Source organism: Piliocolobus tephrosceles, chromosome 2 (assembly GCF_002776525.5).
Source record: "Piliocolobus tephrosceles isolate RC106 chromosome 2, ASM277652v3, whole genome shotgun sequence".
Taxonomy (NCBI): Eukaryota; Metazoa; Chordata; class Mammalia; order Primates; family Cercopithecidae; genus Piliocolobus; species Piliocolobus tephrosceles.
The window spans coordinates 88,202,291-88,230,268 of record NC_045435.1 but is presented as its reverse complement, the minus strand read 5'-3'; the positions used below and the strand labels follow the sequence as shown (position 1 = coordinate 88,230,268).

The following is a 27,978-nucleotide window of genomic DNA, read 5'->3' as shown; positions in this document are numbered from 1 at the left end:
ATCAGACTCAGTGCAGTGTGTTATCCTTTAATGAAGAGCTGGGTCAATTGAGCCACCACTCTCCCCAAGATCCCCCTGCAGCAGACGGCCCTCACCACGGCTACCTGTGAGGCAGGGCAGCCGTGTGACAGCCAGCCCTGCTGAGGGGTCGGTCTGCAGTGGCCTAGGAGAGGCGTTCAACTCTTAGACCTAGGATGTGGCAGCAGCAACGAGGCCAGAGGCAGCTCAACTGAGGTCAGGGATGGTGGAGGAGGCAGACAGGAAGTGGGGGACTCTCCTCCTTCCTCTCCGAATCCCAGTGCAGCCAAGGCCAGTGTTCAGGAACAGTACGGTCTCCCCAGGGGCCTGGAGGCTCTTCCGGCCACTCTCTGGAAGCCCTCAGTTCCCGACTCCCTGCAGACCGGTGTCATAGGGTCCCTGGACTCGGGAAGCAGGCTGGGTACTACCCCATGAGCCTTGAGGCCCCTGGCCTAGGAGGTGGGTCCAACAGGGCTGAGGCCAGAGCCACCAGGAGACTGTGAGTCACCTTCCACTAACTGCTTGTCAGTCACTACAGGCACCTAACAAGGTGGCCTCTGCCCCCGAGCTTCCAGGGCTGCCCAGGCCGGGCTGAAGCAATAGCAGGCCGTGGCTCCTGGGTCCCTACAGATCTGTGACCTTGTTTTCCACAGCAGCTGCAATCTGCTGGAGCCGATAGCCCAGCTGCATCTTCTGGGCCGTGCCATCCTCCTCCAGGGCAGTGATGATCTGAAACAGAGACCGATGCCATCAGGGGAGACTTCTTTGGCCAACGTGTTTGCTGCAAAATTCAACAGCCCTCCTAAGACGCTGTGGCACGAGTGGGATAGGAGGCCAAGAAACCCAGCCAGTCACGTCACGTACTTTCTGCGACCTCAGGGCCTCGCCAGCAGGAGGGGTAATAACATCAAAGCCACCATTTCAGGACGAATAAGGTAGGAAATGAAGGACCTGACTCAGTACCGAGCCCCTCAGAAGCCCTGATGCAGCCATCCTGGCTCACTCACCCGCCCGGCAACAGCATTTCCCAAGTTCCTGTCTGCCTGGTGCCAGACAAGGGGCAGAGACCCAAGAATGACCAGACACATGTGCTGGGAAAACAGACACTGATCAAACACCAACCACAAATTGGGGGCTGCCACCAAGGGAACCAGTAGGAACCGGAGGGCAGCAGGAACCAGTAGGAACCGGAGGGCTGTTTTAGCCACTGCCCACTATGTCTCCACGAGGGGACATGCCTGCATTATACTCTGCCTCCCCCACGCCCCATGCCATGGCCCATACCATGGCCAGGAAGACCGTGGGCCATGAGGCAGGTTCCTCATCTCTGAGCAGCAACAGCCACTTCACTGGTGCCACACAAACATCTAAGTGGACTATTCCATCAGACACCCAGCAAGTTGACTGGCAGGTGCTCAGCTCTTCAGGCCCAGCCCAGGGATCCTCCAAAAAGATTCACCAGCTCCAGTGTACCCTCACACCCCAGCCCATGTGCCTGGACTCTCCTCTTCTCAGCTCATGCAGCCAAGCCAGGCCTACACTTGCATGTTGGCCGTGCCCAACATGCTGCCAACTCAGCAAATGCACAACATCTCCAGGTCCTGGTAGACCCCTTGGCCCCCACAACCACCAGCACTGTGCCTTGCCATCCTGCTGGGGAGCTGGAATGGGGAGCGGTGGGACAGGTGACAGCACAGTCAATGCCAGGAAACCCGCCTGGAGAACACTTCCCAAGCCGCCCAGGGGCCCGGTCCCCCACTACGCTGTCCCTGGGGAAGACCAAAGCCCCCACCATGAGTCACAGGGTCAGAGCCCCTTAAGTCTCCTGGGAGGCCTTGGGTCAGCCTCCCAGTTAGGGCCCAGGGCCTGCCCACCTGGTCATAGTACTTGTTGATGTACTTGTAGAGTTCATGCAGGGCCACTCGCGCCCCGAGGTCTCCAGAGTAGTTCTAGGGAAGAGGCCAGATGAAAGGTGAGAGAGATGAGGGATGCAGACAGCCACAGGAGGTGGCCCAGGACCCCAGGGAAGGGTTGGGGGAGAAGGGGACCTGAGAGGTAGGGAATGGGATGGGCACTACAGTGGGAAGCAGAGTCCCCTCCATGGCCCGGGGACCCCAGGCCAGGCGTGCCAGATGGTGACAGAACAGGGCAGCGCCAAGGGGGCCTCCTTGGTAGGAAGACAGCTCAGGTCTACCTGCTTCAGCACGGTCTGGGGTTTCCACTGGAGCCCTGCCTCTCTCAACCCCTTGAGGTTCTAGCCCAGACCCTCTGCCACCCAGGTGACTCCAGAGCCAAGTGGCACTGATGTCACTTGCAGGCTGACAGCCCAGCATGATTCTGCTCTGCCCTAACTCAAGCATTTCCTGAGGTCACTCTCAGTCCCCTCCACGGGGACATCTCTGAGCCTCAACTTCCTCACCTGGGTGATGGAGTCAGTGTCACCTAACTTGTGGAGTTCTTGTGAGGATCAAGTAAGACAATCAAAGCACCCCATGAAGGGCTTCACACACAACACCCCAAAATTACAGCTGCTATTATTGTTGTGGTTGTGGCTGTCATCACCATCAACATTTCAGAAACATTGTTCATAACTCCCTGGAGTTACATTTTAGGGCTGTTTTAGGAATGGGGGAGGTGGAGGGGACACCTGTGCCACCAAGGGAGGCACAGCAGTGGGAAGACGCACACAGGCAGACCCAGGCAGGCCTGAGGCTGAATCCCAGCTACCTTGCAAGTACCTGGCTGAATCAGGGTATATGGCAGCTGCCAGGACAAGATCCCTGCTTGCTCTGTGATGAGATGGTGGGAGCCCTGGTCTTTCAGTGGCAGCTGGAACATTCTGTACTTATGTTTGCTGCCCCAACCAGCTCACAGGGCTGCTGAGGTTCCCAAGGGCTTCCTTGCAAAGGGGCAGTGTGAAGCGGGCAGGACTGTTGTGGTAGCAGGCCTATGCCCAACCCAAGAAGCAGAGGGAGGCCTTACCCAAGACAGCTCAGCCAGGACAGAGTTCATCTCCTGGTCGCTGGCTGGGACAGCCTGTCTGATGTCTGCATAGTACCTGCCAGAGAGACAGGGCACAGCAGCTGCTGGGTAAACAAGCCCACTCCCCCGCTCCCCACCAGAGCCCACCCCCCGAGTCTCAGCTGCACATACCCTCCAACCTCTACCCACCGCACCCTCCAATACCTTTCCACCATCTGCTTGTACCGGGGGATGTCCCGTGCATACAGAAGTTTGTTGATCGGGGAGTCCTGGACATAGCAGGAGGACAGAAAAGAGGAAGGAAGGGAGGATGATCACCCTGTTTGAGTGATCAAGTGTCCTGGGTTTCCCAGCACTGCTTCAGTTTTGAAAAGGAAAAGTCTCACATCCCAGGAAGCCCCTGAGTCCCGGAAAACCAGATCAGGTGGTCACCCTAGCCTACTTCCTTCCGCAGAAGCCTCCACTGCTCCCTCCCCTCCACCAGCGTCCAGCCTCTGATGTCATCAGAAATAATTTCTCAGCTCCACATGCCTCCATCTAGATCCAGCAAGAGCCCGGTACGCAGGGCAGGAAGCTGCTGTTCACTCCCAGGGTCATCATTTTAAAAGTGAGTGAACTGAGACCCAGAACATTACCTAAGCGGCCACAGACCACCTCACTCCCCAGTGGCTGAGCTAGGATTTGAAGCAGGTCTGTCCAGTCAGTTTCCACCACTTTAACACACCTAGACACAGCCTCTACCACTGAACTGGGTTCAAGTCCCAGCAGCCATGGGCTCTGGGCAGCATACTTCTGTTCTCAGGACCTCTCCTCATCCTAGAGCTGCTGGGAAGGTGAGAAATATCTCAAGGTGGCACTGCCCACCGTGAGCAGGGACCCAAGGCCAGCTCCTCTTGTCAACCTGAGTCAGGATTCGCACCTTCTCGACAACTCCCCATGGGGGAACCCTTGGCATTCCTGGTTGGGACTACTCCTGAGCTACCCAGGAACCATCTGCTGTTCTGCTGGGAAGGGGAGGTACTGGGAAGATCTGGCAAAAATACCAGCCACCACATAGGGTCTACCCTGGAGGTGGCCCTGCGGGTCCTGGTGTGGCCCTTTGATTCTTAGCTCATTATATGACAGCATCTGGATCAAAAATGGCTCCCAAAAGACAGTGCTACAATTTTGGACAGAACTTTCTGTTTTTGTTTTTGTTTTCAGACGGTCTCGCTCTGTTACCCAGGCTGAAGTACAGCGAACAGGGCAGTCATGGCTCACTGCAGCTTCAACCTCCCAGGCTCACGTGATCCTCCCACCTCACCCTCCCTAGTAGCTGGGACCACAGGTGTACACCACCACTCCTGGCTAATTTTTGTATTTTTTGTAGAGACAGGGTTTTGCTATGTTGCCCAGGCTGGTCTCAAACTCCTGAGCTCCTTGGGCGATCTGCCCACCGCAGCTTCCCAACGTGCTGGGATTCTAGGTGTGAGCCACCGTGCCCAGCTAATTTTGATTTTTCCCAGAGGTGTAGGGAAGTATCTCTCAAGAGGTCCCTCGCCAACTGAGACCTGGGGGTCAAGGCTAAGCAGAGCCCCACTCATGGACCTGCAGAATTACACAAGGGCCCTGCCCACTGGATGCCTGAGCGGACACCTTAGGGACCTCATATGTCAGGGGACTTCTGGCTTTGACTGCCGTGACAACAGACTCCCAACTTCTGTGCTCCCGGACAGCTCCGACTACTCAGTCTCCTGTGCTTCCCAGCTCTCCTCCTCACACATCCATCAAACCGTGACACCCCCTGGACTCTCTTCCCTACCGCCCTACTGGCAGGCAGACACCTCCACCACCCTAAGGAACCAAACCCACCCAGCAGCCCAGAGCTGCTCCGGGATTGAACAATCCATGTCTCTACCTGGAAACCCCACAAACACCAGACTCACCTCCTCCAAGTCTGAGCTTACCATAGCCAGAGGCCCAGGGATCATGTGTGACCCCCCTCCTTCTTCCTCATCCCCCATATCCAACTTTCAGATTCTGCCTGCCCTGCATCCTCCCGCCCAGCTTGAACGAAGCCACTGCTTGTCAGAAGGACAGCACAGCGCCCTCGTGGGACTCCCTCACTCAGCTCATCCATGCACAGCAGCCACAATGTTCCACAAACTCTCAGGCCTGGTCACACCACTTCCCTGTTCCCAGGCTTTCTGTGGCTCCCACTGCCCCAGGAGTGAGCCCTGACCAACTGGCCCTGGCCTACTTCCACGCCTGGCCAGCACTCTGTGCCCCAGCCACACCAGGCTGCACTTGCTGCCCACAACTTCAGCTGTGAATTGGCACACAAGGCCCCAACCTCTTGCTCATCCCTTAAAACTGAGGCGGCCCCGGGATAAAGCCTTGGCTTGGAAGGTCAGAGGTCTCCCCTAAGTCCTCCTTGAAGTTCTCAGAAAAACCTAGAATCTGAGTGCACACACAGCACTGTCCACCCTCACCCATCCCCCTCCACATCCATCCCAGACTTGCTCACCCGGCCCAGCTTGTGGTCGGCCAGGGTGCAGGCGTCCATGAAGGTCTGTGCAATGACAAGGAGCACCGCATCCATGTTATCAGATGTTTGCACGTCGAACACAAACTGCGGGTTTTTTATTATATTGATCCAGAACCTCAGAGGCAAGCTGCGGGTGGGGCAGGCATGGCCAATGAATGTGCTGGGGAGGCAGAAGAGAAGACTCCCCACACACACCGAGAGCCCACCCAGCACCACCCGACCTGTTGGTCTTCCAGATGTGGATGGTGTCCTGGTCGGAGATGCCATGCTGCTGGGCCTGCTCATCCAACAGGTCAAAGAAGTACTTCACAGCGAGTGGCACAGGGCGGCTGGTGCTGAGAATCACCTGGAACAGGTCGTCCACGAACTTCTGCAGGGTGCCCTGTGGGAAGGGGGAAGCAGAGAGGTGTGGTCAGCAAAGGGCCCTCAGCAGCAGCCCAGCCTCAGACACCCCCCGGCACTGTGCCTGCACGAGCCCCACAGCACCCCAAATCCCACGAGTGGCCATGCTCCCCCTCAGCCCAGGCCCCACCACCTTGGCAGGCCCCACCCCACCTTCATGGACAGCAGGCGGGTCAGGTAGATCTCAGGGATCGCCTTGGCACGCTCACGCTCCCCGCCCCGAAGGCTGCCCCTCCGAGGCCTGGGCGGCTCCGGCTCATCACTTGGTTTCACCAGGTGCCAGGGCCGGATGCCCCCCTCATCTACGTCCTCCAGCATTGGGGTCCCTGTGCCAAGAGCCCACAGCTGTCACCCCTTCCCAGGTGCCACCTCCCCAGGCCCCCTGGTTCTTGCCAGCTCTCCCGGGGGTGGGGGCACTTGGTTGAGAGCTTCCCTGGGCAGAAAGGAAACAGGCACAAGCCTGCCCTGAGGCCCAGAGGACCTTCCTCATGACTCTGGGCTGAGCACAGCAGGGACAGAGGGCCGTGATGGGGGCAGTACTCACGCTCTCCAGGGACATAATCCTGGTTTTCCCGGAGCACATGCTTGGTGAGGCAGGGGACGAGGGCCACAGTTGCTCCATCTGGGACCTGCTGAGCACAGCTGGTAATCCCTCCACCAGCCCCAGCTCACCATGCCCTCCTCCAGCTCCCACCCCTCCTACCTTGTAATGCTGCAGTGTGTTCAGGCGCCTCCACAGGCCCTGGACCTCAGAAGTGACATCCTCATCAGAAAGAATGAGGTGTCCAGCCACCCCAGACCGCCACTCTGCAAGGGCAAGGCAGAACTGGGTGCAGGGCTGGAGGATACCCCTCCCACAGTGGAGCCCATCTCCTCCTCCACGGGGACACCAGCCCCTCCATCATGGGGCAGCCATACTCAACCTCAACCTCTCCAAAGACCAAGAGCAGGGACCCCTCCCCAGATGAGAGGCTGTCCAACAAAGATGTTCCAAAGCCGGCTTCTGCCCACCTCCCAGCATCCTCCCCACCCAGAGTGATGAGCTGTCCCTGCAGAGCTGGTCCGGGGCCAGCCCAGGCCCAACACTGGCTCAGGTCCCCAGGGGCTCTCCACGCCCTTACCAACATCAAGGGTGCGAGGGTCTGGCCGCTGGGTGAGAGACACTCCTTTATAAAGCTGGTCCAGCATCTTCTCCTTGGCCTGGGAGATGGTGTCACAGTCCAGAACCTTCACGGGCACACCCTGGGCCTCTCCTGCCCCAGGCCCCACAGCCAACAGTGCATTCAAGGTCTATGCAGGACACACAGGAGTCGTCAGGGTTCATGTACACTCAGGATGACCAAGACACAGACCAAGGGCAGGGACGACTCATGAGGGGCCGCTGCCTCTGACCCCCATGCACCACACATTCCCTAACTCTCGTCTCTTCACCTGCCTGCCTTCCCCAGGGACAGCAGCTTCCTCCCCATTGTGACCCCAGCACCTAGCGGAGAGCACTTGTAAATGACTAGGGTGTAAATGGCAGAAAAAAAGGAGTGAGCACAAGTCCCTCATTACTCAGATCCCCAGGTTCCTGGCTGAATGGGCCAGGCTGAAGGAGCTTCGGGAAGCCTGCATGAGCAAGTATTCCCACCCATCCGACAGCGGAGGGGTTCAGCAGGCCTGAATGCGGGTTTCCCGCAGGAACCCTCGTGCGTAACTAAGGGGAAAGCAAACCCAGAGACAAGACCTGCCAGAGTGGGGCTGGCTTGGTGGGCAAGGCCGCATCCCTGGTAGGAGGGCCAGGCCGACAGGGTCAGGCCCTGGCACAGCTCAAGCCCATGGTCCAAGGTAGGGCTGGCTCCTCCTAAACCCTGGTTGTGGCTACCCTGGTTCCATCCCTACTCTGGGGCACCTGGAGGCCTTATCATCAAGGTCTGCCCTAAACTGCCATCCTGTTAAACTAGTCTGATGGGCTCTCGCCAGCAGCCAGCCAGAGGTCACTCCGCTCTACATCCAGGCACCCACATCAGAAGCTGGTGTCCAGACCCCACACACCCACACACTCTCCACCCTCGCCCTCACCGCACTCAGACTGCAGGCCACACACTTGCACACCCTCACCAGGGGACGGTACTCCACGTCCTCTCTAAGCAGGCGGTTGTCATTCAAAGTGTATTTGGCCTTGCCTGTCACACTGTCCACTGGCCCCTTATCCACTTGATGCTTAATCCCTCGAAAGAGCATGTACAGAGGCTCCCCTACAGAGTCCTAGGAGAGCACAGGCAGTTAGGGCCCTCCCGGCAGGCGGCAGAGGTGTACGGGACATGACGCACACTGGGAAAGGGGACAGGACACAGGCTTAAGGGGACTGAGGACAGGCTGAGCAGGAGTCTCTGCTCTGGCACAAGTGTCCGAGCTGCATGGTGGCTGAGGACTTAGCAGTTTAGAGGGCCTGACCCTCCCTGGACAGGAGCCCTGTCCAGCTCTGCCCCCTCACCCTCACGAAGGTGTACAGACAGATGGACATCCAATTGGTGAGCAGCTTCTCCACCACAGTCTCTGTCCTGAGATGATGGGAAAGGGGAATGCCAGGGTCAGCAGGCAGGGCTGCAGGCCTCTCTATCCTGCAGACCCCCAGCCTGAGGCCCCACCCCAGCTCCAGCTATCCAGGGCCCACCCAGTCCCAACAGCCACACAGACCTCCGCAGCATCAGCTTGGGGTTCTTGGCCACATACTGGGCAACCAGGTCACTGAGCAGAGTGCGGAGGATGTCAGTGAAATACTCAAGCTTCCCATGCAGCGCCACGGTGAGCAGAGATGCCACGTAGGCACGGTCCCGAGCTGAGAAGGTGCGCTGGCTCTCCAGCGTGTGGATGAACTGCAGCCAAAGAGAGGGGATGGGAGAAGGGGGTTGGGGGACAGAAGGGCAGGCTCAGAAACCATGCCCTGGAGAAGGGGCAGGGCCAGGGGCAGGCCAGGAAGATGCAGGTGGGGGCACCTTGGTGAGGAAGAGCTTGCTGTTGAGCAGGTTAGAGAGCTGCCCCAGCCCTTGCTCCACAGTGGGCCGTCTGCTCTCAGGCACACCCAGGTCCCGGTGCAAGGGCGACTCGCGGTGCCCGGGGAAGAAGATCCTCTCCGCATACACCTTGTAGTCGAGGAAGGGGATGCCGCTGCCCAGGAGGTCACTGGTGAGATCGGTCATCTCGGTCATGAGGTCTATTAAGCAGAAGAGGCCAGGTTTGGGCATCAATCCCATGTGATGGGAGCGGGTTTGGGCAGAGCCCTGGAGTGCGGGACCCGTTCTCCTGGTCACACCTGTGAATTCCTTCTTGCAGCGGTCCCGCACGCTGCTCTCCAGATTCTCCAGCTGGATCTGAACCTTCTTATAGTCCCTCAGGGCCTGCTTGCTCTTCCTCCTGCTCAGCACCAGGGTCAGGAGGGGACGGCCGGATGAGTCCTACTGGCCCAGGCCTGCCTGACCTATCCCCAGGCACACCCTGGCCTCATCCAGCACAGTCCAACCCAGCCATGCCAGCCAAGCTCAAGCCTAGCCCAGTACAATTCAGCCTTTCCCCTCCTAAGCAAGTCACACACACACCCGTGCCCCGTCCAGCCCAGCACAGTTTAGCCTAGAGATCAGTCAACCACAACCAGGCCAAATCCATCCCACCACCTATTTTTATAAATAAAGATTTGTTAGAACACAGCCACATTCGTGTGTTTCCATGTCGTCCCTGGCTGCTTTTGTGCCACGGTGGCAAAGTTGAGTTGTTGAGCAGAGACCACTTGGCCTGCAAAGCCTAAAATATTTACTCTCTGGCCATTTACAGAGAATGTTTCCTGACTCCTGGCCCAGTCTGTCCCTTCCCAGTCCAGCCAGATCCCACGACCTGCCCCAGCCCAGCCACATCTGGCTGCACCCACCTGTACATGAGGACAATGATGATGACACCCAGAGCCAGAAGAGAGGTGCCCACCCCCAAGCCCACCTGGGCTGCCACAGGAAAAGCCCCAGGGCTCTCGCCGTCATACTGCACGTGACCCAGGGAGAAGCGCAAGTTTCCCATCTGCACCTGTGTCGGGAGCCGCCTGTAAGCAAGGGTTCAGCCCAGGTCAATGCCCGGCCCGGCCGGGGACCTGCCCACTGACCGTGAACTCAGGCAAAGAGTCAAGTGCCTCTCGGAGGGCATGGTGCCGTGGCAGGGGCTGCTCCACGGGGGGCTCGCAGTACAGGTGGTGCCGGGTCAGCGTCTTCACTACACAGGGGCCGTCCCCTATCATAGCCACCACCTCCTCCTTGGACATTGCAAGGTCCAGGTTCTCTCCCTGGAACAGAGGGTCACCAATCAGTCACTCAGGACCCTTCCCTCAGATCCTGCCCTCCCCAAATGTGGGAAGGACCCTGAGACCCACTCCCAGCAGCAGGGCTGACAGCCTCTCAGCACCCTTCCCCTGCGTGCAGGCCAGTCACAAGGTGTCCTCCAAGCTGCTCCTCATCACCCTTCGCTGCCCTTTCCTATCTTTCTTCTCCAGAACAAAAAATCTGGAGAACATAAAGCTGTCCCCCGAACCCTGCCCAGTTACCTGACAAAGCCGGAGCCCCAACTCTGTGTCTGATGACTCCCCAGGTGGGTGATGATGGCATATCGACCTGTGGTCTGCCCGCATGCCCGTCAGCTGCCCACTATGTACGTCCAAGACACATGCCTAGTGCATGTCTATGTGAGCCAGGCTGCCGACTCAGGGATTAGCCCGATGGCCTATGTGGACCACACCACCCAGCTACTGCACAGGCCAAACATACAAATGCAGTCATTCCAGAGCCTGCCATGGAGTGCATCAGGACCCAAGCCACCAGCCAAGCAGGCAAGCCCATGCCAGATCCTAGGCTAGGCACCCCCACCAGCCCCTCTGCCCCCAACACAGCAAAGATGAGGAGCCACATCCATCCACCGGCCTTGCTCTACTGTCTCGGCCTCTCTGCCACATACAGTAGAGATGTGCAGCCAAGGAAAGGGTCTCGGGGCCCTGCCAGGTCCAAGTAGGAGCTGTACCTCCACAGAGAACACACTCCCAGGCTTGTGCCGGAACGGCATGGTGGGGTCCTCAGGGTTGAGTGGCTGCAGGGTGGGGTCGGCCTCGTAGGAGAAAGGTGTAGGGTTCAGTGTTGCGAAGTCAAAGACCAGGTTGTCAAGGATAAATTCCACCCGGACCCAGGGGTCCTCGGGCAGGCCTGGGAGGGCAGGTGTGCGGCATGTGATGAGCTGGGAGGAGTTGACATGGCATGGTTCCTCAAACTGGAAGGAAGACAGGCAGGTTGACGGGGGGCCAAGCAAAAATGGGAAGAGCCTCCTCTGGCACCTGCTCTGGCTATCCCCAGGGTGTGGTATGGGGCGAGGGGAGAGTGTGGGGTACCCAAGGGTGTCCTGCATGCTGGCCACTGCAGGAGGGGCCAAGAGAACACGCCGTCTCCGGGACCACGCGACGCCTCCGTCCAAGCCCCTGGCTGGGCTGCAGCATTCTCGAGACCACGGTCACTCGGATTCTTGGCGTCTGTACCACATCCAGATTCTGGCCACGGACCAATATCTCACGTCCTCCACTGAAACAGACCATGAGCTTACATAACGTAAGATGGCTTATGTTACCTGGACCTAAAGCACAGCCCAGCCCCAGCCCCAGCCCCAAACCACATGACCCCTTGCGCCCACCAGCAGCGTGGGGATTCTCAGTGCCCCAACATAAAGCCCTACAAACCCCCACATAGTGGAGCTGCAAAGATCTTCCTGCCACCTGCCATGCAGCCACACCCTTGGCCCAGCACCTGAGGAAGCTCTTGGTGGGGCCAGCAGAGGTGATGTTGGGGTCGAAGGTGTACTTGAACTGTCCACGTTGAAGCCTCCGCTCCGTGGCCCCAAACCACACAGCCACAGGGAGCGTGGCAGGCGTGGGGCATGGGCTGGTCTCACACCGCAGCTGTTCTGACTGCTGCTCCGGCAGCCTGGGAGGGGAGGTGGGAATGAATGGAGAGGCACAGGCAGGAGAAACTTGGACCACTCAGGCCCTAGCTGGCTTCCCTCTAGTGCTGACTGCAGTCTCCACCAGGTGTCCCTGGAGGTGCACTCCCAACACAGCCGGCTAGGGAGGGTCCAGCCACTCTCTGAAGAAGCAGACTGGCCCTCTTCCCCTTTCTGCTCTCCCCAGGATCCCAGACCCCTACATCTTTCCCCTGGAGCACACAGATTTTTGCAGGATGAGGAAGTGCCCCTCACAAGTGACAAGGCTGGTCTCCAACCACCACTCGGATGTCCTCCAGCCGCCCAGTCAGGAGCTTGGAGCCATTCAGGGTGAGATGGGTGCCCCCAGCTCTGGGGCCACGGGCCGGGAAGATGGAATGGACCTTCGGGTCCTGTGGGAAGGTGGACAGTGAGTCAGACCAGACACAGGGAGGCGGGGACAGCCTGAGAAACAAGATGGCCCAGGACTGGGAGCCCCACCAAGGCAAAACCAGATGGGCTAAGAGGAGTCACCAGAGGAGGTGGCCCGCTGGCAGCTGGGGGTGGCTCAGCAGTCAGGTACCTGGTAGGCAAAGTCGTGCTCTGAGACACCACGTCCTCTTCCCAGCACCTCCACCGCTGCAGCGCCGGCCACCTCCTCCCCACTGGCCCCGGTGATGCACACGAGGCTGTAGACACACAGCAGGCTAGGGGGTGCCAGGCTGCATCGAGGGCCCCTCAAGCTTACCTGGCAGCCCCTCTCCCTGCCCCACTGTCAGGTGGTCTTCCCCTTCCCATCCTCCACAAGACTGACAGAGACCCTCTCTCGCTTTGGAGGGAATTCTTTATGACACATCAGAAGGCCCTGGTATCTGAGAATTAATATTTGTGGTTTCAATCATTTAAGTTCAACCCCAGAGGCCCCCAACAAGGAAGAATTTATCTGTGGCATAAATTTACAAAGGGGCCCTGTCAGCCTGGTTGTGGGGTGAGCTGCTGAGCAAGAGAGTGGGCACAGCTAGCCGCCCACGTCCTCTGCCATGTCACATGCACAGTAGCCACTCAAAGCATGGTAGAAACTTGATTTATTCGGGAAAAAGTCCCTGAAAGCCTCTAGTCAGATAGGGGAATACATGTGAAGGGAAAGTGAACCGTCTAAGAAAATGCTGGTTCTTAGCCAGAAAACAGAAGCTTGGGCAAATTAACTTCCAGAGTGTTAAGTCTGCAGTGGCTCAACTCAGTGACATTGTCACAGTTGTTGCAAACACTCTAGGAAGACGCAAGTGACATGTGAGCCACGCAGGGGAGGCTCCAGACAGAATATAGGCTGATTGCTTCATAAATCACAAAGTCTTATGGTCTGGAACACTAACAGTCTAGATAGTCACTGTAAGTTCTCGGTCATAACACATTCAGGGGACACTCCGTGCTCTAGCAGAGTGGTTCTTTATTTCAAATACAGATTTTGGGGCCCCACCGTGGGCCTCCTGAACCCAGATGTCTGAGGGGGAGTTGAGGATCTGCTCTGTGTTGGTTTGAGACAGGGTCTGCAGGTTACCCTGATATTCAGCCAGGTTTGGGCCCTGCTGCTTGTGGACGTCTCCTTAGGAATGTCCTGCACATGTACCTTTGGGGCCTGCAACCGCTGGCCAGGTTACCATAACCCAGCAGCCCCAGGAAGGCAGCAGGGGTTCCGAGAGACGACAGTGGAGCCTGGCCCTTGGCAGGTGTGCCTTTCTGAGGTGTGCCTTCCAAGTCTACCTTCCTGAGGAGCCTGGCAGCCCAGGACAACGCCTGGAGAAGAATGAGCTGGTGAGAAGGCCAGCCCCTGAGTTTATCTGTCTGATCTGAGGGTCCTGCTGCCACAGCTATTAATATATCCACAGTCCCTCAGAAGACCAAGTGAGCAGAGCAGGAAGCAGAGCCACCGGTCAGTTCTGGGCAGTGACAGGCCCAGGAAGGATTCCTCAGCAGCCCATGCCAGGAACTTACAGGTCTGGTGGGCGCCCAGGGTCTTCAGTGGCAACCCTGGCACTCGGGCATTGTGGCCAGAATCAAGGAACAGGGAGAGACGGGGGCAGATGAGCAGGGGATGGGAGGCCCCAAGCAGAAAAGCCAACCGTGGAGGCCCCAGGCTGTGCCACGCTCCTGCTGGGTGCAGCCAGCTCACCTGCTAGAGACCTCGTACTCCTGGGCAACCACAGCACAGGGCACTCCAGCCACCGTGACCATGCCCAGCACATCCTGCACATGCTGGCCCAGGTTGGAGCCCCTGATGGTGACACGGGTGCCTCCGTCTACAGGCCCAGTCAGTGGCTCCACCTGTTCCAGGACAAGGACTGCTCACCTCTACTCAACTGGAAAGGCAGCCCCAACCTCCCACCTTTGGGCCCCCACACCCTCCCTCTAAGGGCAGCACTGAGGAAGGGATGGCCAGCCTTTCAACAAACCGAGTGGATGAGGGGCGCTGGGCACTGGGTAGCCACAGCCTCAGCCTCACCACAGGCCTCCCGGGTCACACAACGTGGACGTTCCCCCTCACACCACACACAGCCATACTGGGGCATGGCGGTTTGGCAGCGGCTGCAGTCTCCATGTCCCACGGAACAGTCATACAGTACCACTGGGGGTGGCAGAGATGCACGTGAGAGACAGGCCTGGGAGAGCCCTGCTACCACCGCCAGCCCAGCAGCCCGCAGGTGGCTCACCGTGCAGCCCCTCAGCACTGTCCACACGCAGACGGCCGGCCCGACGCAGAAACAGCCCCACACGGAGCTCCGGCTGCAGAGCCTCATAGCTGAGCTGGAGAAATTGGAGTGGGTTCAGAGTCAAGCACTGGGGGAAGCGTCAGGCCTGGGGAGGGGGTAGTCAGAGAAAGGACTAAAATGACCAGTTAGGAGCATAGGGTCAGAGGGACCCCACAGGGCCACAGGTTGGAGGGCAGAGCCAGAACTGGAGTATGGGGACCCCATGGGGTCTCAAGTTACAGGTCAGAGCTGGGATGCAAGGACTCTATAGGGCACATGGTCAGAGGTCAGAAATGGGTGTGCAGACTCCCTCAGGGCGACAGGGTCAGAGCGTGGGCCTGGAAAATGTGGTGCAGCCAGCTACAGCTGACAGCCAGCCTGTGGCCAGTGGAGTGCACCCGTGCCCACCCAGGCGCTCACGGTGTGCACCTGGTGCTGCTGGCAGGTGACATGGCACTGGGTATCTGGAGGTGGCTCGCACTCGACCCGGGCCTCAACCACCACCTCGAGGCCCTCCAGCTCCATCACACACTCATTTTCTCCTGGGCCGTCCTGAGGGCAGAGAACACAGCTGTTTGGGCAGTTTCAGGAGCTGGTTCCAGGGAGTCCTGTAGGTCGCCCAACAGATCCCCCAGCACAGCCTCTGGGTTGGAGTTGAGCCCTCGGACTCTGCCCTCTTCCTGCTCCCCAAGGCTTATGCAGAGTTTGTCAACAGCCAAGGATGCTGCAAGGACAGCGGCAGGCAGGACACACTGACCTGGAAAAGGTGAAGGTTCCTGCCTAGCAGCCGGATTTCCCGCTCCACATGGACCGGCATCAGCGTGGAGCCCTGAACGCTCTCCACACAGGGGCAGGAGCTTGCCCCCGAGGTCACCTCTTCCTGCAGGCACCAAGGGCAAGGCAGTCTATGGAGCCCACCCTGCCCAGCTTAGCCCTCTGCCTTGCCAGATTCCAGGGGCAAGGCCCGTGTGGGGCTGCAGACTCCACCCTGCCCCTCGCCCCCTCCCAGTGCAGAATCACAAGGCAAGCTAGGGGTAGCATCTTCCCCACATCCCCTCCCCTGAGGCCTCCTTCCTGGGCTGGGCCTCACCAGCTCCCAGAGCCCGGGGGTGTCATACTGGTAGTCGAGGCTGGACGGGAGGATGAGGGGGGCGGGAGGGCCCTCAAGCTCTGCTGAGTCTCCATCACCTGAGAGGAGGGTGGAAGTGGAGAAGGCGGGTGCGTCACCCCCCGTCCACTCGTCCGCCTCGGGCAGCTCGCCGCCTTCTCTTGTGAGCCAGTCCAGGGCGGGCTTCACGGAGCCCATGGCCCCTGGGAAAGTGGTGGCAGGAACAGTGGCAGGGGGCAGGTCCAGGGGCACTGTGGGAGGAAGGGCCTCGGGGCCAGGGTCTGCAGGGGGCACTGCTGCTACCTCTGAGGGTGACAGCGGGGAGGCCAAGAGGTCCTCAGGTGTGGCTGTGGGTCTGAAGTCAGTGGGGGCAGGGACAGTGGTTCCAGGTCCATATGGGGGGTTGGGAGGGGAGGGCTCCTCATGGAGAGGCGACTCTGTGGAGCTGGGGGAAGATATGGGGCCAGAACCTGCCCACGGCCCCCAGGGGCTGAGCAGGGAAGGACTGGCCCCAGGTGAGATGTCCAAAGTCGTGGCTGTGGAGGGAGCCCCAGGCTCCACAGGAAGGGTGTTAGGAGCAGAGGTGACCAGGGCTTTGGGGGCTGTGGGTGGGGAGGGGGCGGGTCCGTCTCTTGCAGGATGGGCTGGGGAGACAAGCGGGCTCTGAAGGGGGAGGCAGAGGAAGACAGGAAGGGCCACTCAGCAGGCAGGCGCGGGACAGGAGGCAGGCAGGCACAGTGTATGTTAAGAGGAAAGGACACCAAGGAAAAGAGAAATAAAAACAGCCCATTAATTCTCCACAGGAGAAAACTGTGGGGGAAGGCTCCAGGGGTGTCTGTGCCGAGGTGGGGCATGAAGGCCAGACCTCCCCTGCCTCTCAGCTACAAACGCCCTCTCCCAAAACAGGCGGGATGTATCGGCGGCTGTTCTCCAGGGAGTCCGTCACACACAGCGGCTCTGGTGCTCAGGACAGAGCCTCACGTAGGCAGACAGACCCCGGGCCATAAGAAAAACTCTCACACCGGGACCCCCAACCCCCCGTATGGCCCAGCCCAAGGTCACACTCACCTGATGGCTTGCAACCATGGGCCCGGTATCACACGAGGCCTTGTGTGTGCACAGGTGCTGCCAGACACACCAGTTACACCCCCAGCGGCTGCTCACACAGGCCTGGCACCTGCACAGAGCACAGCCATGGGGCAGGGGTCGCCACGGGGAAGCCCAGGCCTGGGGACAGGGCGAGGAACTCACTGCGCAGATGGGCGGAGTTCAGCAACCGCCACACAGTCATAGAAGGAGAGGGAAGTTTTGGCGATCACAACGGCGCCAAACCTGAGCTCCACACTCACGGAGACATGGTCTGCAGAAGAGGAGAGGGCCAGGGTTAAGCAGCAAGGAGGTGCACTCAGACCCAGAGTCGATATCCTGAGCCCTTGAATGGGGAAGAGGACCGGGGTGACGGAACACAGTCCAAGGGCACAGAATGGAGGCTTCAGGTGGTTGGGGAGTGGGAGGACTCAGAGAAAGGCATCCATTCATGGCTCTTTGCCTGGATTCACACCTTAACCCCACCACATCCCCTGGAGCAGGGGCTGGCCTCCCCCCAGGCTAGCCCATTCTCTCACCCACCGGCTCCTCTTGGCAGCACTGGGGCCTCATTAGGGTCTGGGGAGGGGCACATCACACCAGAACCAGTCAGCAGGGCAGGACTCTGATGTTCCCCAAAGTGACAGGAATATGACTCCCCTGGCCACAGGGGTGGCAGGTCTGGCACTGATAGGAAAACCTGCCAAGAGAGCCAAGGACAGACACACTGTTGGGGCTAGTGGGCAGCAGACCAGGGCATTTTTCGTCCACATTTATGGGGCACCCAATGTGGATAGGCACCAGCAGTTAACAGACCTCAGGCCTCCCCAAACACCCTCTGGCCTGAGTTAGAAATACATGGGGAAACTGAGCTTCTAAAAGAAGTGACTTGTGTGAGGCCATGTGGTATCTGGCATGTCTGACACCAGGATCTAAGATCTCTACCCAGACCTTGATGCCCAGAGCCCTCCCCACCAGGGCCCTCCCTATCTGATCATTCACCTCCCTCGTTTCCTCTCGGCTGATGTTGGCAGGACTCATGGCTGCCACTCGCAGACAGCCCGGCTCAGGCTGGAAGCTCCATAGCCACTGCTCTGGGCCCTGGCCCCTTGAGCACTCAGAACTGCGACTGCACCTGAGCAAGAATGACCAGTGTCTATCTGTGACCCTCACGGGCCACTGGGAGTTCATAGGGTAGGGACTCCTACAATCTGGAGGACCTGGGCAGGGCCCTAGAGTGGGCATGATACAAGTTCCTGTGTCTCCTCTGGCAGGGCACTGATGCCCAGTGCAGAGGATGGGGGTGGGGAATCAAGGTGTCTGGGGATCAGGGGTTGAGAGTCAAGGGCTAAGGTTCAGGAATTCTGGACAGGACAATTATGCAGGAGCATTGTGGGCTTGAGGCTGGGACTGGGATGGGGTCAGGAATCTGACCTGCCAAGGAGCACACACCACCCACAGTACGGGTCCCTGTGAGCAAGGCAAGATGCACAGTCCAGGTGCTGAGCACAGGAGGCCACGGGAACCTTCAGAAGCTATGACAGCAAAGAGGACCTGAGGCCAGCAATCCAAACACGAGTGGCTCACCCACAAATGGGTCCCTGGCCCCACCCAGAGGCCCCTCCCAGCAGCCATGCCCTGGTTTGTGCCTGGCACTCACTGTGCTCTGGGTCATGACATACAGGTGCTCAAAGTTCCCATCGAAGGTGAGGTCTCTGCTAACTGCAGATCCCTGATGGATGCTCTGTGTGGAGTACGAGTGGCCATCGCTCCCTGGGCCCAAGTAGACCTGGGATCAGAGACCACAGGGTCTGGGATCCAAGTCCATGGCCAGAGGCCCAAAGCGCTCCCCTCCTCCACCCAATCGAAGTAATTTACAGACAGAATTTCCTCCTGGGCAGTCACAGGTCATACCAACCAGCCTAGCGGGGATGGAGGAAAATCACAGGTAAACACCACCCAGTCCTGGGAGAGCAGCTCAGGTCATCTCTCCTGGCCCAGGGATCACAGGGATAGCTTCAACCAGGCTGGGTCCCCAGCAACCTGTTCCCTCCAGACTCTGGGGCAGGGGCCAGTACTTCCTGCGGGCTCACCCTGTGCAGCTGCCCTTGACTATCACCCAGGAAAGCAATGGTGTGTCCATCTTCCACGGTGACTGCCACAGCTGTTAGCTGAATCCCTGGCCACTCCAGAATCGGTGTGGCTTCCAGTGGGACCCGGCTGGCCATGGGGCTGGGTGTATGGTCTGAGCCACAGGGATAAGCATCCAGGGTGTCCTATAGGCAGCAAGAAGCATCAGGAACGCCCTCCCTGGATAACCTCCTCGGCCGCATCCTCCCTGGCCAACCTCATTCCCTCCGGCAGCCACTCTGGTAGCTCTCCCTATACAACAGTGTCTTCTCTGCTGGCCCTCCTGGGACAACCTCATCCCTGCCCCCAGTCTCTCTGGGCCCTCCCTAACAACCCTTCCCTGGACAATATCCCCCCAGGTACATCCTTAGCCCTATCGCAGTGGACTAATCTCCAGTTCTGCTCCAGTCCTTGGGCAGTTTCCAGTGGTTCCTTCCCCCTCTTTTGATCCCCACCGCTGCCTGTGGCCCCACCTTCTCCCATCCCTGGCCTGGGAGTGCTTCCTCCAGTTTCTGTGGTCACCTCGCTCCACCACTTCTCCGAAACCTCTCACAGCCTGCTTTTCTGCTCCAAGTCCATTCACCGGGGCCCTCTCCTGCCTCTCACTGACTCAACCCCGTGTACAGCTTCTTCCCTTTTTTATCCATCCTGAGGCTACAGCTCATCAATCCGGACCTCACCTTCCTCTCCTGCTCAAGAGCCAAAGGTCTCATTCCATTATAGGTCCCTGTCCCTACCCAAGAACCCAAACATCCTCCCAATCCACCTACACTAGGGCCACCCCTCCAGCATCCTAGTCCAAGCCCATCCAGACACTGCTGCCACCCGCATGCCAGGTTTGTGGTAAGGTACCACCGGCCAGGAAACACAGGAAGCGCTTAATATCTGCTGATCCGATCATCCTCGTGCTACCACCAGCTGCTCTCGACACTCTGGGCAGCTCCTTGGCTGCAAATACTTGGCCAGTGGCCTCAGAGAGGGGGAAAAGCAGGGCAACACTGGAACTCACCACTGGCAGCTGTGCACAGTCAGAATTGACATCATACTCGATGTAGGCCACCTCGGTCCCATCCTCAGCACGGCCCTCCCGGGTGTAGCAGGCATCTCGCGTGCGATTAGCAAGCCGGTCCACCTCATCCAGGGGGAAGGCACAGAGGGCAGAGGCTCCAGATGCCCCAGCAGCCGCCAATGGGGGCCGGCCCACAGTAGGGGGTGCAGCCGAGGAGAAGGCTGCAAAGAGCACCTCCCCTTGCGCCACCTCCCTGGACGTGGCCACAGCTGCAGCCTGGATCAGCCCGTAGCGGCCACCTTGGCAGGCCAGAGGCAACTCCACATAGGAATAGTAGTGCTGGTCCCGGAGGCACACTCGAGACACATAGGCACGAAAGGCTCTAGACTGAGCCTGCAGGTCCCGCCGCAGGAACAGGAAGTAGGCGCTGGCCCCACGTGCAAAGGCACTCACGAAGTGGTGGCTGTACTCAGAGAGGCGACCCACTGCCAGCTTGGCTGTCTCCTCATAGGAGAAGGCAGCTTGGGGGTCCGGCGGCCACAGGGCCCGGGTTGTGATGGGTGGAATGCCACCCCCCACACCCCTGCTGGTGTATCCTCGCCCCACAAACAGGAGGGGCTCCCCTGCCAAGCCCTGGGCTACCAGCCCCACCGTGCTGACCGCAGGATCATTGGCAGCCACATACTGGGTGTCCCCAGGCCGCTCTGGCCGCAGCAGCAGCTGCTCAAGCTGCCCCAGGCGCCGCTGCTCACAGACCCCCTGGTGCACGCTCCCGCACACCACCAGGGCCCCTGGGCTCACCAGGAGCAGCTGGTTCGGGTTGTTGGTAGGCTGCGCCTGGGGGCACTCATCAGGCATCACAGGTGGCAGGCAGTCCCTGCTGTCTAGCACAGGGCCGGTGGACACTGAGGCCTCCAGCTGCAGCCCAGGGCTCAGCTGGAACAGGAAGTTGGTGGCCCCCAGGTAGAGGGTGCCTGAGGTGGGGTCTCTTGCCAGGTGCTGCAGATACGTGCCATTGGGAGTGAAAGCGGCTGGTGGAAGGGGCTGGAGGGTGAGGACCCACCCAGCCCAGAGAGCCTGGAGAAGAGCTGGGCCCAGGGCAGGCATGGTCACCTGGCAGGGAGACAGGTCGAGAGAGTGGGGCTCATGTGGCCGCCAGAGCACCCTGGGACCACTGGTAAGGGATAGGACTGTGGCATTGCCAAGATGCCCCTCCTAACCTAGGGGGTGAGCAGAGGAGGACCAGGCTTCTTAGACAGGCACTATGTCCAGGATGACCTCAGGACCACACACTAGAGCGAGGTCAGAAATAGGAGATACTTCCTAGACAACACTGCCCGTTCTTTGCAGGCACTGTTCTCTAAGGAGACCTGCACCCCACTCACCATCCCCCCAGATCAGAGGGTGAGGGGCTGGAGAGGCCATGCCCAGGAAGCAAGGTCTGGATGGGGCAGGAGAGCAGGTGATGGGAAGGAGGGGCCCAGACCCCAAGAAAGGAGAGGCTCTACATGGATGAGGGTTTCCCAGGCAGAAGGAGGAAGGAGAGGGAGGTCTCCTGAGCCAGCAGAATGTTAGAGCAAGACAAGAGTTGGGGGCAGGGCCTTTCAGGCCAGGAATCCAGACGGGTAATAACCACAGAATCAAGAGGACTGAGAGATGTGAGGAGGCTCCAGCTTGGAGGGGTGGGGCCCGAAGGGCTGCACCCCACCTCCGAGAGCCCTCGGAATAGGTAGGAGTCATGCCGTTCCTAGATATCTAGTGTGAGGTCAGGCTCACCTGGCAGGGCCGGCTGGATCAGGAGACAACAGCATGACCCGTGTGGGAGTCACCTAGAAGCGGGGAAAGCTGAGTGTGAAGCTGGGGCCTGGGCTGCAGGCACGTGGAAGCCCTGGGCTCCCCACTGGGGAGGCAGTACAGAAGCACCCCCTCCCCACCGCCCAGCTTGCTGGTGGAGCTGGGCCCAGCCTGGCCCCTGGCCACCAAACACATTCCACAGAGGACGCCTCCTCGGAGCCCACACGAGGAGGGGGAGGGCGGCAGAGCCAGGCACCCAAGGGGCCTGGGAAAGGTCAGCTAGGAAGGAGCCCCACGGCTGGCAGGGTCCAGCCAGGCCCCCAGCATGGCCCTCTCCCTGTGAGGTCCCGCTCTCTGCTCAAACTCCACCTTGTAAAGGAACCCAGGTACACACCCTCTACACGGCCAGGGGCTGTCCCAGCCCAAAGGGCCACCAGCGCTTCAGCAGACAGGCACTCTCACAGCAAGATGCATACACACCACCCACCCTGCATGTGTACGCCTACAACACACACACACACACAGAGATGCAGATGCCATCTATACACACAGCACAGTGACACACAGACACAGCCACCCATGTTCAAACACCACATGAAGACACATCCATATCGAGACACAGAAACACACACACATCACACTCACCTGAGACATTCAGACCACCACTCACATTTAGACACACACACACACATGCACACTCCCCTCGTTCGAGAGTACTTAGTTGGAGCCCTACGTACTTAGAGAGCTGTAGAAGCTAGACCATCTCTTGCTATTTCCTCTCCTGCACTTCAGAGTAGTGCCAGGACCCAAGATGTGGGCTAAGTGGAGTGTATCCTGGAGGAAGATGCCATGACTGGCTGTTCCCAGGCCCATCACCAGGACCTCCCCAGACTTGGGGTGCCTGCTCTCTACACAGACCCCTTCTTGGGCCCCAGCTGAGGCTCCTGAGTCCCTGAACCAAGAAACTATGGCAACACCACCTTCCCCAGTTGTCCCCAGCCAAAAGCACCAAGGTTGGTAAAGTGCTGGGACAGACAATGCATCTCAGACTGGGAGACACTTCCCCTACTTGCCTGTGCCCAGGCCACGTTGCCCAGCCCCTCCCATCACCCAGCTGCCAAGCTGCCTGTGCAAAATATCAAGCGCTTGCTTCTCCCAGGTCGGCTCATCCTAGCAGAGGCCTGAGCAGCGTACTCCTAAGGCTGCCCCAAAGTGAACAGGGCTGGGCACAAGGCTCAGGGGAGGGTCCAGCAGCCTGGTGGAAGCTGGGACACTGTGGCCACAGCCCGGTGGGAGCAGGGGGGCCGTGGTCACAGCCTGGCTGGGCACTGCTCCCGAAATAGCTTGGGGGTTTCCATTTTTAGTGTGCAGAAAACAGGGCAGCTCTATGGGAGCAGGAACAAGGCTGCCTCTGTTTGCCACCCAAGGGGGCGGGGGGGAAGGGGGCAGCAGGGAAAGTCTTGAACCCGGCCAGGATCCCAGGACTGTGGCAAGACCAGGCTGCCCAGGAGCCCCCCACCTAGTTTCCAAGGGGTGAGGAAAAAAAGTTTCTTCCCATGGGAAGACAGAGGCCACCTGAGGATGGGCAGAGGTTATCTCTTGCATGGGGCTACTGTTCAATTCTCCTGCCACCGCATGCCAGGGATGGGCCTTGTGCACAGGGTCCCATAGTTAGACCAATACTCACTCCTACATGTTTACAAATATTTGCTCAGAGCCTACTGCGTGCCAAAGTTCTCCAGCCCTCAAGGGGCAGCAACAAAACCACTCCCCGTATGTGATATCAAAACTGGATTGATGGATGACAGAGCCTTGGGAGATGAAAAAATAGTAATAATAATAATTAATAAAAATTAAAAAAAAAAAAACACTGGATGAGGAGACAACAGGAAGAAATGGGTGGGATCAGAACAGCTCCTGGCCAGGCCACCGAGGAGATCGGCTGCTGACCCACTCCAGGGAAAGTGGTCAGGTTTCTGCAATCAGTCTCCCTGTGAATCAGGACCTAGCACCCCTTGCCCCTCCACACATACCATGGGTAGCTGAAGGAGGAGAGAAAGAAGAGCAGTGCATTTTTCTCCTCCATTTCAGGCACATGGATTTCACTTTCTCTCTGCCACAGGCCACTGAGCAGCTCCCAGCCTCTCCAATCTAGCCTCCCAACTCCCAACTTCTCAGGGCTTTCCTTGAGTAGAACTGGAGTACACCCCACCCCCAAGAGCCCCTGGGGCACCCCAGAGCGGGAGGGATAAAGGCCCACCCCTCCAGTCCACATCTCTCCCACCCGATCCATGCCAGTGCTCCCCCACACATGCCCTTCGTTCCTGCCAGCCTGAACTGCAGGCTGCCTCGCTCCTCCAGCTGCCGCACAGGCTCTTGCCGCTGCCTGGAATGCCCACTCCCTCACTATCCCATTAACTCCTACACCAACCATCTTCTAACTGGGGAGCCTCCCCTGTCCTCCCAGGCTTCTGAGGAGGCCGCTGCATGCAGTGGACAGAATGGACACACCTAGCCAACACCCTGACAGGCATGGCCGCTCAGCCTCAGGCTCTCCGAGCCTCAGATTTCCTAGTTGTACAATGGGAAGAAAGATGGCTCTGACCAGTAAACATGATACAGCATGTGCCTGGCATTAGTGATGCCAGCCAGGGTCACTTTTCTCCCAGTTTCACCCTCCTACTCTGGACTTGAAGCTCCTTGAAGGCAGGGAGTATGCTTCCGATTCAGAGGCCCCGGCAACTTGCACAGACTTCAGCACAGACCAGATGCTCCCTGCATGGTGAACGCACCCCCATTTCACAGCCAAGAAAATCCAACAAATAGGGAGATAGAGGGCCCACAATCCCTCCAAGCCACTTGGTCTCTCAAAGGGAAGACGTTGGCCCCAATTTTGTTAATGACCAGGCCAGGGCAGACTGAAAAGGCTGATCTAGAACCAGACCTCACATCCCCAACTTACGCAGCCTGGATCTCCTGCCCATTCCCAACATCTGAGGCCCTGTTCAGGCTCACAGCCAAAGCCTAATTCTGCCTGTGCCCAGGCCTGCCTGGAGTCTCTTCTGGGCCCACCCTACTCTGAACCTTCTCAGGGGGCCCAAGACTGCCCAACTTCTGTCTGCAGAGCAAGCACCTCCCGGACCCCCGTGGAGCTGTCCTCGAGAACAAAAGGGGCTCACAAACCCCGCCATTCCGCACCTGCAGAGGGGCCATAGGACAGCCCACATTTGCCTTGCTTGCCAATTAGTGGGAAGCCGGCCTTCCCGTTTCACCCTCCTGCTCAGCTTCCAGGGTCCACTACTGAGGTGAGTTATTCATTGACAGTGCAGCAGTGCACGCTGCTCGCCCTGTTTTCTGTGTGTTGAAGACGGGTGGGGAGATCCACCATTTACCAGGCACCTGCGATGACCCAAGGCGCTGATCGATCACCCACTGAATATGTCTGTGTGTGCAGAGGAGGGCCCCCCTCTGGGGGTCAGGAGGCTCGAGGTCTGCCTTTGTCAGTCCCACCGGGAGCAGCCAGAAAGGGCTGTTACTACTGAGGGGAAGCCCCGACCTCCCCACTCGGCTCGTCCTTGACCCTCCCCAACCCCCGGACCCCGAGGCGAGGACCCCATCAGTGGCCCTGGGAGGGCGGGGAAGGGGCCGGCCGGTCCCCGGTGGCGGCGGCGAGGAGGGGGCGCGGAGGAGCAGCTCCACCTCCTCAGTCTCCCAATCGCGTTCCAGGCGGAGCCGCCAGAGTTTCCCTTCGCGCGGAGAAGTGTGGTCCCAACTCTCAAAACCAAAGCCGCCCACCACTCACCCAGGCCGCCCCTGCCCGGCAGGATCGAGGCCCCGACCCGTTCCACCTCTGGAGCCCCGGTCCTCGCTGCCCCGACCCCGAGCCCCGCACTCACCACCCGGCCAGGCCCCACGGGATGTGCGCGCCGAGGCGGGCGCCGGCCGCTCCGGGGTCGGGCTCCGCGCGCAGCGGCCTCCCCCCGGGTCTGGCGGAGCCGCAGCTGTTACCCGGAGACCGAGGGGCGGAAAACTGCGCCCGCTGCCCGCCCCTCCCGCGCGGCGCTGCCACCGCCGGGAACAAAGGAGACAAAGCCGCGTCGGCCGGGCCCGGCTCCGCTCCTTCCCCCTCGCCTGCCGGGCTGCCCTCCCCCCGCCCGCCGCCCGAGCCAGGCCGGAAGCAGCCCGGAGAGCCGGGCGCGCGGCCCCGAGCCGCCCGGGACCCCGCATTCCAACCACGCGGGCTCCGCGTCGGCCGAGGGCTGGGGATCCGACCCCTCCCGCACGCGGGAGGGCGGGGGCGGGTTGCACAGCGGCGGTCGCCATGGCAACGCGGGTAGCCCAGAGGGGTGGGGAGTGAACCCCGGGAGCCAAAGCCGCCCCGCCCCATCGGCCTCACCTGCGCGCAGCCTTGGAACCGGAACTGGGAACTTTCCCGGTTGCGAGGGGCCGAGGCGGAGGGTCGCGCTCCGCACCCGCAGGTACTGGTGGAACAGCGCCCCGGCCTCTTCCCGCCCGTCCAGAGCCGGGTAGCACACGGGTCCCTCACCTGCCCGACCCGTTCTCCTGCCAGCCCCGCGCCCGGAGCTCCTTACCCGGCTCCGATGGTCATCCTCCCCAACTTTCTTTACCTGAACCCCGAAGCGCCTTGTTTCTCCCCTGCGCACCTGGCCCTGCCCACCGCCCCTGCTCCCAGTACTCCCCAGCAGCCAATCCCTCCTTCCGGCCCCACCTCTGGCTGTTTGAGAACATGGGCTTTGGACCTGGGCTTGCGCCATCGACTAAGCCATGTAACCTGACACCAACCCCCCCAGCCTATTTGCTCACCAGCAAGTGGGGGTGATACCACCTCTAGCGGGGCTGTGAAGGCAGGGCACCTGGGCTGCAGAGGCGCACAAGCAAGGGCTCACTTCCTTCCTTTCTTCCCAGCCCAGGACCCAGACCTGGACCCACCCCAAGCTGAGAAGCGTTGGGCAAGTCTGGGCTCTCTCACTGGCAAACACCTGGGCCTTCTGCGGGAGGAAACACTGGCAGAAGGGTTCTCTCCTGGGGCCCATTTGTCCCCTGTGCAGGGCCCTTCACACCCTGGTATGCCCATGGCTAACTCAGGAGCCAGAACCTGGCCCATCCAATTAGGACTTTTGGAGGACTTTGGCTAAAAGCCATTGGCACAGCTTCCTGGGAGGCAAAAATGTCACACGCATCATCTGAAAGCCTCCAAGGCCTCCACAGGCTAGGAGAACCTCAATCAAGAGATTCAGGTCATCCACACTGGCTACTGCCCTAGAGCTACAGACACCCTCTTCCCACCTCCCGCCGGCTATCAGGGGTCTCCCGTCAGGTCACCCCTTTTCCTCCACTCCCACTTCCAGCACCTGAGTCCAGGTGCTTAGCACCTTGTCTGCAGCAGCATAGCAATCCTTCCCTGGATCCCTCACCCTTAGCCTCTGACCTCAGACTGCCAACCTGGTAACCTGGGCCTCTGACTTCATTCTGCGCAACTCCCCCACACTCATCACCACCCCAGCCAGGACAGTCTGCCCCAGTCCCTCACCCACTTTGGCTTTCCTGCCTATGTAGCTTGTAGGAGCCCCCTTCACATGCACAGAATCTCTCCCTCCCCAAATCCATTCATCCAAGCACACACCCTTCAGGACCTATCTCACCCCAGAGGAAACTGGGTCTTCCAAACCCCACAACCCCCTTCATCTGTACAGAGATACAATACCTACTGCCCTATGAGGAATGTGAACACTGTAAGCGCAGGGGTCTTTCCATCCCATGCCATTCTGGGGAGCCATTACTCGCCAAGGATAGAGTGACTGAGGGACCAGGTGCTGAAAACCTGAGGTGGGGGGCATTTGGGCCATACTCACTGCCCAAGACTGAACACAGGCTCCAAGAAGAAAGTATGCCTTATGGGAAACACTCCTGGCTCCACAGGCTCTGACAGCTCTGCACAGACACCAGTGAACAAGCCCCCACCTGCAGCCCCTGCATACAGCTACCCTGCGCTCTCAAAGGGGAGTGGGTTCTCTGGAATGTGCCTGACTTCCAATACTCCAACACCAGGACTGAATACCAGCCCAAAGCTCCTGTTTACCCAGGGCACACAAGGCCACCCATGGCCATTTAGTCCGGGAGGTGATGGGTCACTGTTCCCCTCTGAAAAGAGATCATACACATGCCCCCACTGCAC

The 27,978-nt window shown here is 59.5% G+C and overlaps 1 protein-coding gene across 1 annotated transcript; it reads right to left on the bottom strand.

Annotated features, from left to right (window-relative positions):
• Positions 1–14: 14 nt before the first annotated feature.
• On the bottom strand, positions 15–26,454 carry PLXNB1 (plexin B1). Its single transcript, XM_023231706.1, has 38 exons — positions 26,411–26,454; positions 21,765–21,817; positions 19,989–21,101; positions 18,943–19,125; positions 18,510–18,638; positions 18,284–18,384; positions 17,852–17,984; positions 17,393–17,549; positions 17,015–17,123; positions 16,832–16,940; positions 15,746–16,426; positions 15,413–15,535; positions 15,085–15,207; positions 14,617–14,710; positions 14,359–14,531; positions 14,079–14,230; positions 12,492–12,597; positions 12,185–12,321; positions 11,737–11,913; positions 11,343–11,514; positions 10,967–11,209; positions 10,062–10,238; positions 9,837–9,985; positions 9,228–9,328; positions 8,911–9,128; positions 8,612–8,790; positions 8,409–8,475; positions 8,033–8,179; positions 7,051–7,219; positions 6,633–6,736; positions 6,474–6,558; positions 6,083–6,255; positions 5,749–5,909; positions 5,507–5,654; positions 3,205–3,269; positions 3,001–3,076; positions 1,893–1,967; positions 15–747 (listed from the first exon to the last, which is right to left on the bottom strand). Exons 3-38 carry the CDS (start codon positions 21,093–21,095, stop codon positions 643–645), a joined length of 6,408 nt encoding a protein of 2,135 aa, XP_023087474.1. The 5' UTR covers positions 21,096–21,101; positions 21,765–21,817; positions 26,411–26,454; the 3' UTR covers positions 15–642.
• Between the last annotated feature and the right edge of the window lie 1,524 nt (positions 26,455–27,978).